The sequence below is a fragment of the Phacochoerus africanus genome, chromosome 2 (genome assembly GCF_016906955.1).
Source record: "Phacochoerus africanus isolate WHEZ1 chromosome 2, ROS_Pafr_v1, whole genome shotgun sequence".
Classification (NCBI taxonomy): domain Eukaryota; kingdom Metazoa; phylum Chordata; class Mammalia; order Artiodactyla; family Suidae; genus Phacochoerus; species Phacochoerus africanus.
The window spans coordinates 14,098,205-14,110,427 of NC_062545.1; the positions used below are offsets into that span (position 1 = coordinate 14,098,205).

The 12,223-nt window shown below is 40.7% G+C and overlaps 1 protein-coding gene across 17 annotated transcripts in view; it reads left to right on the forward strand.

Annotated features, from left to right (window-relative positions):
- Positions 1–12,223, forward strand: part of SYNE1 (spectrin repeat containing nuclear envelope protein 1) — a 479,896-nt gene that overhangs the window by 378,778 nt on the left and 88,895 nt on the right. For all 17 annotated transcript variants that reach the window (XM_047769899.1, XM_047769909.1, XM_047769910.1 and 14 more), the window contains 6 exons: positions 1,845–2,000; positions 4,600–4,770; positions 7,523–7,656; positions 8,046–8,250; positions 10,149–10,331; positions 10,945–11,091. In XM_047769899.1, coding sequence (XP_047625855.1) covers positions 1,845–2,000; positions 4,600–4,770; positions 7,523–7,656; positions 8,046–8,250; positions 10,149–10,331; positions 10,945–11,091 — 996 coding nt within the window. The remainder of the gene's footprint in view (positions 1–1,844; positions 2,001–4,599; positions 4,771–7,522; positions 7,657–8,045; positions 8,251–10,148; positions 10,332–10,944; positions 11,092–12,223) is intronic.

Consider the following 12,223-nt stretch of genomic DNA (forward strand, 5'->3'; position numbering starts at 1 on the left):
AAAGCTCATACCACCTTTTAGCATCACAGAGAATCAGAGCAATTTAGGGAGAAATGAAGGTTAACAGAGATTCTGATTTTGCTTTTTTCTTTTTTTAAATGATTTTTCTTTTTTCCGTTATAGCTGGTTTACAGTGTTCTCTCAGTTTGCTACAATGTAGCAAAGAGACCCAGTCACATATACATATGTACATTCTTTTTTTCACATTATCCTGCATCATGCTCCATCTTGAGTGACTAGATAGTTCCCAGTGCTATACAGCAGGATTTCATTGCTTATCCATTCCAAAGACAAGAGTTTGCATTTATTAACCCAGATTCCCAATACATCTCACTCCCTCCCCCTCCCCCTTGGCAACCATGAGTCTGTCCTCCAAGTCCTTGAATTTCTTTTTTGTGGAAAGGTTCATTTGTGCCGTATATTAGATTCCAGATATAAGTGACATCATATGGTATTTGTCTTTCTCTTTCCGACATACTTCACTTTGTATGAGAAAGTGAAGCATCCATGTTGCTGCCAATGGCATTATTTTGTTCTTTTTTATGACTGAGTAGTATTCCATTGTGTATATGTACCACATCTTCTTAAGCCATTCATCTGTCAATGGATGTTTAGGCTGTTTCCTTGTCTTGGCTATGGTGAATAGTGCTGCAATCGACATGCGGGTGCATGTATCTTTTTCAAGGAAAGTTTTCTCTGGATACATGCCCAAGAGTGGGATTGCTGAGTCGTAAGATAATTCTATATTTAGTTTTTTGAGGTACCTCCATGCTGTTCTCAAAATGGCTTAAAGACTTCAACATAAAACAAAAAACTATCAAACTCCTAGAAAAGAACATAGGCAAAACAAATGTTTTCTCAGGTCCGTTTCCCAAGCCAAGAGACATAAAAGCAAAAATAAATCAATGGGACCTAATCAAACTGACAAGCTTTTGCACAGCAAAGGAAACCATAAAAAAAAAAAAAAAAGACAACTTACAGAATGGGAGAAAATATTTGCAGCTGACAAGGGCTTAATCTCTAAAATATAAAAACAATGTATACAACTCAACAGCAAAAAAGTAAACAACCCAATTGAAAAATGGGTTCTTTCACCAAAGAAGATATACAGATGGCCAACAGGCACATGAAAAAATGCTCAACATCACTGATTACTAGAGAAATGCAAATCAAAACTACTCTGAGGTACCACCTCACACCAGTCCAAATGGCCATCATTAATAAGTCCACAAATAGCAAATGCTGGAGAGGGTGTGGAGAAAAGGGAACCCGCCTGCACTGTTGGTGGGAATGTAAGCTGGTATAACCACTGTGGAAAACAGTGTGGAGGTACCTTAGAGATTCTGATTTTTCATTGGAAGAACTGAGACCCTATGGAAGTTTCCAACTTGCCATAGGTGGCGCAGCTTGATAGTGGCTGAAATGTAACTAAATCTCAGATACTAGGGCCCAAGATACCATTCTATGGAATTTCACCCAATGAGCTAGGACTGTATAACTTTTTAATACCAAGATATACGAATTTAAGAGTATAAATCATGTTACCATTTCCAATTTGTACTTCTTTCCTTGTAGCTTCTTGAAAAATTACATGTTGCTATTTCCTTATCTATTATGTAATCAAATTTTACCTGTTTTTTAAAGTTATGCTAATTTCTCATGGAATAAAAAAAAAATTTAATTTTAATGTAGGAAGAACTGTTGTCATGGAGGCCCTTTTCTAAGAATAAGCCTTTTGGATTAGTAAAAGATTTTTAGGGTGTGAGCTATCATGGCTCAATTTCAGTGCACCCCAGAGTTCCATTAATAGAAAAATTTTAAATGACTTTTTCTTAATCTTTCAGGATCTGGAAGATTTGATTAAAGCAAAAGAAAAAGAGGTGGAGAAAATTGAGCAGAATGGACTTGCTTTGATTCAGAACAAGAAAGAAGAAGTTTCTGGCATTGTCAAGAGCACACTGCAGGAGCTCAACCAAACCTGGGCAAATTTGGACCACAAGGTAGTGTTGCCTGCGGAGAGTGGGCTTCAAGACCATGTTTGCCATTTCATGTCCAAATGTGATGTGGGTTTTGGTTTTCCTAAAGTTACTGAGTAAATAATTATGGAATCTATGCAGCATCAAATTGTATTATTCAGTCTACTTTGTTAACCTGTCTTTTAAGAGTCTAGCTTCAGATGTTTCCTATAATAACCATTATTACGAACTTTACCTTCTTGATAATCTTATCCATTCCTATATCCATAGATGCACAGATAATCCTCAAAGGTGCATCCCTAGCCTGGATTTTGTGCCTGAACTCGGGACAGACACAGAGAGAAATCCTCTGTAGATATCTTTTCTTGCATGATCAGAAGACACCTTAAACTTCTTGTCCAACCCAACTCCCTTTCTTCCCGCACAACCTGTGCTTTCAGTTAACAACAACCATGCCCTTCCAGTTGCAGGGGCAGAAAGCCATGGAGTCATTCATTCTTCACTGCTCTCTTTCTCTCAGACCCACATGGAGTCCATCAGCCATCATGGCAGCCCTATTTTCAGGCTAGATCTAGAATCCAGGCTCTGTCCCCATCTGTGCAGCTAGCACCTCGGTCTGAGTCACCATCGCTGTGTGCCTTAATGATTTTAATGGCCTCCTGCATAGTTTCCGTGCCAGAGGGGTACTGTCGAAATGGAAGTCAGATCACGCCGGTCCTCTGCTCACAACCCCCTGCTTGGCTACCTCTCTCATTCAGAATGAGGCTGAAACCCGGTGAGCGTCTGAAGGCCCTCAGGGCCTCCCGTGGCCTCTCTGACCGCATCTCCTGCTGTGCCCGGCAGGTTCTTCGTGCGTCTGGTCTCCCCCTACTTTGGGACCCAGTGGCGTGTTCCACACTCAGGGACTTGGTGCTGGCTTCCTTCCACCTGAAGCACCTGCTCCCCGATATCCACAGGGCCTCTCCCTCTCCTCAAAGTCTTGTCCTCATTCACCATCTTAGTGAGGGCTTTTCTGACCACCTTATTTTAAATGACAACTTCTGCATCCCCACCTCGAACTCCCTCACTCTCTTCTCTGCTTTGCTTTTATCTGTATAATTTATCAGCTTCTCACAAATGATATGGTCTACTTGTTGGTTTAATTTATCTCATTAAAAATCAGATCTAGGAAGACGTTTGATAAATGTGTGCTGAATGGAATGTTGACTCCTCCAATGAGAAAAATGTGTAACAACAAGTACAGCTCTGCACACACCTGCTCGAGTGGTTATTATCCACGCTTTCCAGAGGGGGGCGCTGATGCGCAAACAGGTTAAGTGACAGGACAAGGGTGTGGAGGCAAACCCAGTCTCACAGTCTGTGTGCCCTCCTCTGCTGCCAGCTTTCTAGCCTGCTGTTACCTCGTCTTTAACCCTATTTTAAATCTATTTTATGTCATTTTAAGCACTTTTATAAATAATCACAATTCTTAGGAGACAACTTACTATATAAATAAATTGCTTCTTTCAAGGAAATATCTTCACATGAAAAACAAAAATAATATAAAGAAGAAGTAGATAGCTTAACAATTCTCATCCATCTCCTGGCTCTCTGTCCGTGTCTGTTCCTGACTGTCTAGGGCAGGCCCTGGCACCTGTCTCCACCTGTGTGTATCGCCTCTTTTCCGAGGCAATGTTTTCTTAGGCCTTTGGCCCATGAGATAGTAACTTGATTGGTTTCAACCTTTTTTATTTATGCTAAGAAGAAGAGCAGAGACTATAGGTGCAAATTAGCTTGTATGATCTCTTTTCTTAATTATGGCCATATTCCATATTCAAAAGATTACATTTAGAAGATTGGGAGACAAATTCAGGAAGTCCAAAGGATATATCTTTCTAAATGATACAGATCAAACTAAAAACTTTTCTGTGGCAGATAAGTATAGGGAAAGATATTCTTTTGAGTGACCATCTGTGTGTATGTTCATACCTGAGATAGATAAAATGATAGATAGCTAGCTAGATAGCTAGATAGATAGCTAGCTAGATAGCTAGATAGCTAGATAGATAATAAATAGGTTGATGGATAGATGATAGGTAGGTAGGTAAATGGATAGATGATGGGTAGGTTTCATTTCCTGAGACCAGACTGCCTAGATTCAAATCTAGGTCTCTCACATTCTAACGATATAATCTCAGGTGATTTTTTATAACCTCTTTGTTCCTCAGTTTCCTATCTATGAAATGAGAGGAATGATTCCATCCACCTCGTAAGGTTGTTATGAAGATCAAATGAGTTGATGCATTTAAAACACATTTAACATATTTCCTAAATTACAGTATGTATCACTTTTTTGTATATGTGTAATGTGTATTCTATATGAAGGTTATATGTGTGTATATATATATACACACATAAAACCTTTGTAAGCATTTTAGTTTAGACCGAGAGATCAAATGTATGAAAGGTGTAAATTTCAACGTTGCTACATCTTACATTTCAAATCTTTTTTTTAAATTTGAGTTTATTTATAATGCCTGAAACCCAATGAACTTCTTAAATGCTAATCTTTTTTCCATCAATGGAATATGTATTTTCTTATTTTATGTATTATGCAGTTATAAGTGTCTGTCTCTCTCAAAAGGCTGGGCAATTAAAGATCCTGTTGAAGTCCGTGCTTGATCAGTGGAGCCACCACAAAGTGGCCTTTGATGAGATAAACAGCTTCCTCACGGACGCCAGATACTCTCTTTCTCGATTCCGTCTGCTGACCGGCTCTTTAGAAGCTGTGCAGGTTCAGGTAGACAATCTTCAGGTAAGGAACAATTGAACCCATCTGTAACTTTTTTTTTTTTTTTAATTTGAGAAAGGGTTTTTTGTTTTGTTTTGTTTTTGTCTTTTTATGGCTGCTCTTGCAGCATATGGAGGTTCCCACGCTAGGGATCATGTTGGAGCTGCAGCTGCCAGCCTACCCCACAGCCACGGCAATGCTGGATCCGAGCCACGTCTGTGACCTACACCACAGCTCACAGCAATGCTGGGTCCTTAACCCACTGTGCAAGGCCAGGGATCGAACCGGCGTCCCCATGGATGCTGGTCAGATTCGTTTGTGCTGAGCCACCATGGAAACTCCTTGAGAAAGTTTAAAATGAGCAGATGTGCACATCATCCTGGACTATTGGGGTATATTGTTTACATTTTGTTATTTTTAATATCTAAAACTAATTTAACCTACTTTATTTTTTTTATAAAATCAGACTTTCCCGTGGATACCAAAGTCTAGAATAGCTGGTATATGATGAAAGGATTTTTAAAATTCTGTTGCATATATATCCCCATGAATGTATTTTATAAAATTATTTTATACCCAAATCAACCTCCTTGATCCGTGGATACCTTTTATGTCTTCCCTTTCTCTTTGTATCCTGCTTCTCCAAATATAGTCTAAGGGATTGAAAAGAAAACAAAAAGAAAAATAGCCAAAGCAGTAAAATTTTAAACCCTTCCGTCATTTGCTTTGCAGTTGGCATAACATCGGTGGTCTGGCCGACGTGCACACAGACTCCTCCTTCTCTAGCACTTCCTGCCTGGTTTCCTGAGTGTCCGTGACCATCACTGTCCTCATCCAGAAGGATGTCACTGCTCTTAGACTTAAACACAGCACAGCCTCTCAGGTCCCTGCCCTCCATCAGCGGCCGCCCTTGCTCCCTTGCGGACTTGGGCGCTCCCACCTGCCGCCACCCTTTCTCCCTGGCTAAATAATGCAGCCCATGGGCTGGGCAGGGCAGAGCCCGAGGGCCAGGAGGTCAGCAAGACCCTAGCATGGACCCTCATCTCCCTCGCCATCCCTCGCTTGGCAATCAAAGCCTATATGTTGCTGACCTGATAGGCAGACTTTCTGAATGGAATGCCTTTTTTTTTTTTTTTTTTTTTGCGGGGGAGGAACAAGACAGAGGAAGCATAAAATAAGTTTATAATTGCTTTAAACCTTAAAGAGCTGTTGCAGAATCATTAAAACTTATTTTGAGAGTAGTAAGTTTAAAAGCACCTTTTATAACTTCAGTTGAGGAGTTTAGAAGCATTTGTTGTTTGGGTTTTGGTTTTTTGGGTTTGGTGGTGTTTTTTTTGGTTTGATTGTTGTTTGGCTACACCTGAAGCATATAGAAGGTCCCAGGCCAGGGATCAAACCTGAACCACAGCAATGACAATGCCAAATTTTTAACCTGCTGATCCATCAGGGAACTCCTGGAAGCATTTTTTAATTGAGCTCACTCAGTGTTTCACATCTGCTGCCTTAAGATATGAAAGGATTCAAGGTCTATTCCTTGCATATTTTATTTTTAATATTTATTTATTTAATTTTAGGGCCCACATGTGGCATATGGAAGTCCCCAGGCTAAGGGTTGAATCAGAGCTCTGGCTGCCAGCCTACACCACAGCCACAGAAACACAGGATCTGAGCCACATCTTCGACCTACACCACAGCTCTCAGCAACACCAGATACCTGACCCATTGAGCGAGGCCAGAGATTAAACCCAAGTCCTCATGGATATTAGTCGGGTTTGTTACCACTGAGCAACAACAGGAACCCCTTATTTTATTTTTTGAATTTTGAATTAAAGTGTAGTTGATTTACAGTGTTCCTTCAATTTCTGTTGTACAGCGCAATGACCCAGTCATGCATATATGTTTGTTCTTTTTTTTTAATACTCTCTTCCATCATGTTCTAAGCCAAGAGATTGGATATAGTTCCCCGTGCTTATCCACTCCAAATGTAATAATTTGCATCTACCAACCCAGAACTCCCCATCCATCCCACTCCCTCTCCTCTCTCCCTTCCCCTCCCCCCCAGCAGCCACAAGTCTGCTTTTCCTGTCCTTGATCTGTTTCTGTTTTGTAGATTGACGCAAGGGATCCTATCTACAAAACAGAAATGGATCACAGACACAGAGCATATTCCTTTCATATTTTAATTTGATGGCACTCAGCAATCTGCCTCACCTATGGAGTTTTACTAAGAACTGAGTCTTAGGGAAATACCTTTCTTCACTGGCTCTTGGTAGAAGACTCTACCAAGCCCGCTGCCTGCCTAATACATACTCTTTGCAAGCAAACACACTTAGAGATGGTGCTCAGAAAAGCTAGGACTACTTAACATCTCTTGAGCAGGAGTTGCTGGTAGAGCATCTCTGGGTAAGTAGACAGGTAGAGCTCTGGACTCTGACCTTAGGTAGCAGAGAGAATCACAGAGTGACAGGTCACAGGCACACCAGCCCCATGGCTTCCTCCTCGATGTTGGGTGAGGGCTCCCTGTGTGAGCTTTCCCAGCAGACTTCCAGATCCCACTCCAAGAAAGCTCAGTTGATGAGAACCCAAACCCTCCTCACACCATAAAAACACAAAAAAGAAAAAAGATTATCTAAAGAAAACATAAAGCATTGGGGCAAAGTCGTGGTTTATGTATTTGTATTGCCTTTTTTATGACAACAGCGATAAATTACTTTAAAACTTAATCATTAGAATTTAGGTCCTGTCATGTCATCTGTGGCACTTTTCTTTGGGGCAGAAACTTCAAGATGATCTGGAAAAACAAGAGAAGAGCTTAGAGAAATTCGGCTCTGTCACCAACCAACTGTTAAAAGAATGTCACCCGCCTGTGACAGAAACGCTGACCAATACACTGAAAGAAGTCACTATGAGGTATGGGACATGCTGGTTTTACCCTGTTGCTCGTTATTTATAGCATGGTCTTATTATAATGATATAATGACACCGCTGGCATTTTGAATTTATGGGTCCTATCCTATTGATATTTTGACTTTCAGAAAAGGAATTTAAGGACACGTGAATGTAGTGAAGAGAGTTAGAAAGGAATTAGAACTGCTATCGACCCCACAATTGACCTCATTCCTACTACCTGCCCTTGAAATATGAGTGTGACGTGTCCCTTCTTATTACATTAAATAGAAATGGGACATCTGCTTGACTTGCATATTCACATGAACGAGGGTCATGAAAAATAAAATAGTAAATAACAGTGTTTGGTGAGACGTGGGGCTCTGCCCATGCGTGTTGGCTCTTGTTTCCAGATGGAATAACTTGCTGGAAGAGATGGCTGAGCAGCTGCACTCCAGCAAGGCCCTGCTTCAGCTTTGGCAACGATACAAGGACTACTCCAAACAGTGCGCCTCTGCAGTTCAACAGCAGGAGGCTCGAGCCAAGGAGCTCTTGAAGGCGGCCACGAGCAAGGACATTGCTGACGATGAAGTTGCCACGTGGATCCAAGATTGCAACGTATGTTCAGGAGTGATTGTGCCCTCCCGTCATGTCAGTCTTAGACGCCTCGCGTTGAGCAGGGCCCTTCCTGCGGTGTGTGAGCTTTTGCTATGGCTCCATGCGAGACGAGACTCCCAAAGTAACTGTTTTAAGGACCCAAGAGGCTTTGAGCTTTTCAGAACACAATTGCACATGTATCCGATTTAAGAGATACCTTCCGTTGTTTTATTTTTAAAGCGTTGTTTTCCCATACAATCCATGTGAAATATTTGGGCTATCTGTTTTTACAGAGATGGTCCATATAAGAAATGACCATACAAAGAGTAATGTTACCTCTTTTAAAAATCTGCTGTTAAAAGGTATTGTCCAGTTTGGTCCATTATCTCTTACGTAAGCATCAACCTAACAATTTCTTCTAAGAACTTAATGGTAGGAAGAAGTCTTTCTCTCCTGATTTATGGGCGTACTTCTTTTTAATAGCTTTTTAATATTTCTCTTTTTCACTGCAGCTGCCAATAACCTACTTAAGGTTTTCGGGAATGGTTCTCTTGTTTCGCCTACCACATGCCTCTTACTGTTTGTCCTTATTTGTCTTTATTTTAATGAACTTCTTTCAAAGATCTTCTTATAAACTTTCACAAAACCATTTGTTAGAATTAGGCAAGTTATAAAAAACACATAAGTGACAGTTTAACCCATGCTAAGACCGTCCCATGAATAATGAATAATCACTTTTTAATATCTTTTTAAACTTTTTTAAAGTACTGTTGATTTACAACGTTGTGCTGCTTTATGCTGTGCAGCAGAGTGACCCTGTCATACATATATATATATACGTTCCTTTACATTTTTAATTAATTAATTATTAAAGTATAGTTGATTTGCAATGTTATGCCAATCATACATATATGTACATTCTTTCTTTCATTATTGTCTAACATCATGGCCTATCCCAAGAGATTGGATAGAGTTCGCTGTGCCATGCAGTAAGACCTCATTGCTCATCTATTCTAAATTTAATAGTTTGCATCTACTAATGAATAATCACTTTAAAGCTGAAGGTGAATACTTAAAATTAAATCAGTGCTCTTCTTCCTCTTTCCACATAGTTTATGAGATTTTTTTATTTTCAGTTTTCAATCCTCTCGAGTTGAGGTACGCTTGGTTTAGAGCCTAGTGCTCTGAATGATCAGTGTGAATTTCCTGATCTCTCTGTCAAGGGTCAAGTTGCCCTTTGTTTTCCGTCCTCTCACTCTTGTCACTGCACAGACATGGCAGGCTCTGTGTCTGGTGGAGCACCAGCCACAGTTGGAAGAATCAGTCATTTGTCATCCCTAAGAGGCAGGTGGAAACCAGAAACAGGGAATTTCCACCAGCTTATAATTTGGAGCATCTAAGAGGGTCCCACAAAAAGAAGAGGCAGGAGATGCCACAGAAAAGAAGGGAGATAGCGTTCACTCTTCCTCCTGCTCACCAGAGCTTGGCATCCACACCCACTGAGAGGGGAGGGTGTACTGTGACCACTGTCTGACCACACCTGCAACTCCTCCCGGTGTGTATAATATTAAGTCAAAAAAGGTACCATGTAGCACTGGGTTTTCAAGTTGATATCAGTGACATGAACAGGCAGGAAAAAAACTACCGAAATGTTTGTAGTCATTGGCTCTGCACAGATAAGGCGTTTCCCCAGTGTCCTGCAATGAGCTTATGTGGCTTTTATAATCAAAATAGCACATGTACTTTTCAAATGTTAATACACATACATGTTTTTAAGAATCAAATTCAATTCTTAATTTCTTTTTCTGCAGGTGATGGTTATTTACTGTCTGTAGATGTGTGACCCTTTGCTGACTGTTTCTGATAAGAAGTACACTTAATGTATCACTGCATGACGAGCAAATTTTCATCTTCTCTAGGACCTCCTCAGAGGACTGGGGACAGTGAACGATTCCCTTTTCGTTCTCCATGAGCTGGGAGAGCAACTCAAGCAACAAGTGGACGCTTCGGCAGCATCAGCCATTCAGTCTGATCAACTGTCTTTGAGTCAACAGCTAAGTGCCCTGGAACAGGCTCTTTGCAAACAGCAGACCACGTTACAGGTACAGTGCTCCTATCCAGTGGGTGTTATAAATTGGACATTCTGTAAACATCTGGGCATCAGTGCTGGGAAAGAAGAATTTTTTCACCACTGAGACCATGCCTCCTTTAAGACCGAAAAGTTTAAAAATAAACAAACTTGGAAGTTCCAGTGGGGTCAAGGGAAGGTGGGAGTCTTGCGCACTTTTCCGTAATTTTGCCCCTAAATCAGTGCTTCCCTCCATGGTAAAATATGTTCAGTTAATCAGCATCAAGTGACTTTAACAGTCATGTTTACATAACAAGTTTTTGCAAGAATCAGAATATACTTCTATTTGATAATACATTTAAAAATAAATAATTGCCTACAGATGTGATAAATTCATTTGAGTAATAAAAAAAATGAAAAATAAATAAATAAATAATTGCTTAATTAATGGTAAAAGGAAGTAATTCCAAGTTTGAGGGAAATTACATTAACAAAGAAAAGAGAATTTAAACCAATGTGGCCTTGTCTCTTTAGGAATGTCTCTTAGGAATGGCAATTTCATATACACAAGAATAGGAAAAGTAATTTTAATATCCACTTGCCCTTTCACTAGATTTCTAAATACCAATTTTCTTTTGTGAAAAAAGGCCGGGGTTCTTGACTATGAAACCTTTACCAAGAGTTTAGAAGCTTTGGAGGCCTGGATAGAAGAAGCTGAAGAAATCCTGCAAGGACAGGACCCTAGCCACTCCTCTGACCTCTCAACCATCCAGGAAAGGATGGAGGAACTTAAGGTAAGTGTGTTTAGGTCCTAGTCCCAGATCATCTATCTTCTGTCCTCAGAATAGTAAAGAAAACTCAAAGCTCCTAAGACTGGGCTACTTTTCTTGAGTTCCCAAGGAAGTTCTTGCCCGCTCTGTTCCCCTCTTCTCTTGGGAGGAGTGAGGGCAGTGAGCCCATGATGGGAGACTCCACAGAGGCAGTCCTGGAGTTCCACCCGGACTCTAGTCCTTCCCCTGCCCAGTCCATCACCTCCTTCATACTCTTGAACCTCCCATCTCCATAGCCACCTCATTCCCTCCTAATTCAAGCCTCCCAGTCTCTCCCAGGACCAGTGCCACAGCCTCAGCCTCCATGGACCTCCATCCAGCTACCCCTTCCCCTCCAACTCACAGCCAGAATGAGCTTTTTCTTTTATTTTTTAAATTTTCTTTTTATTAAGGTATAGTTGATTTACAGTGTTGTGCCACTTTATGCTATCCAGTAGTGACCCAGTCATGCATATATATATGCATTCTCTTTCTTATGTTATCTTCCATCATAATCTACCCCAAGAGTCTTTTTCTTTTAAAGGGTTTTACTTAATTATAAACTATTTTAAAGTCAATAAAATAATACAGTAGACATGCACATTTTATTGTATTATTCCTCTGCTTAAAGCCCTCCATGGGTTCCCATTGTTCTCAGGATAAAGATCTATGTGAATTATCAGGACAAGCAATACCTGTTTCCACCTTCCTAAGGGTCTCGCCTTTACCTTTATTCATTGTCCAGCCACGTGGGGGCTACAGTGCCTTCCAGTCTATGTGTGCTACCTCTGCCCCCGCCACCACTTCTGGAATTCATTCCTTGTCCCCACCAACTCCCTCCGCCCCAAAGGAATCAACTCCTGGTCCTTTTGTTCAATGTCTGTCTCTTGGGAAAGCCTCCCTGTCTCTCTGTGGTCAAGCTCCCCAGTGTCATACTTTCATAGCCCACTGTTCTATTTCTTCAGTATTTTATCATACCATCTAATGGTGTTCATGTCATTAGGTGACTGCTGTTGTCTCTCCTATTAGAATAGTACCTTACTCTCTGTAAGCCCCATGACAAGCACTGGGTCATGATGGTTTTGGTCACTGCTGATGTCTACTCATGGAAATTCTG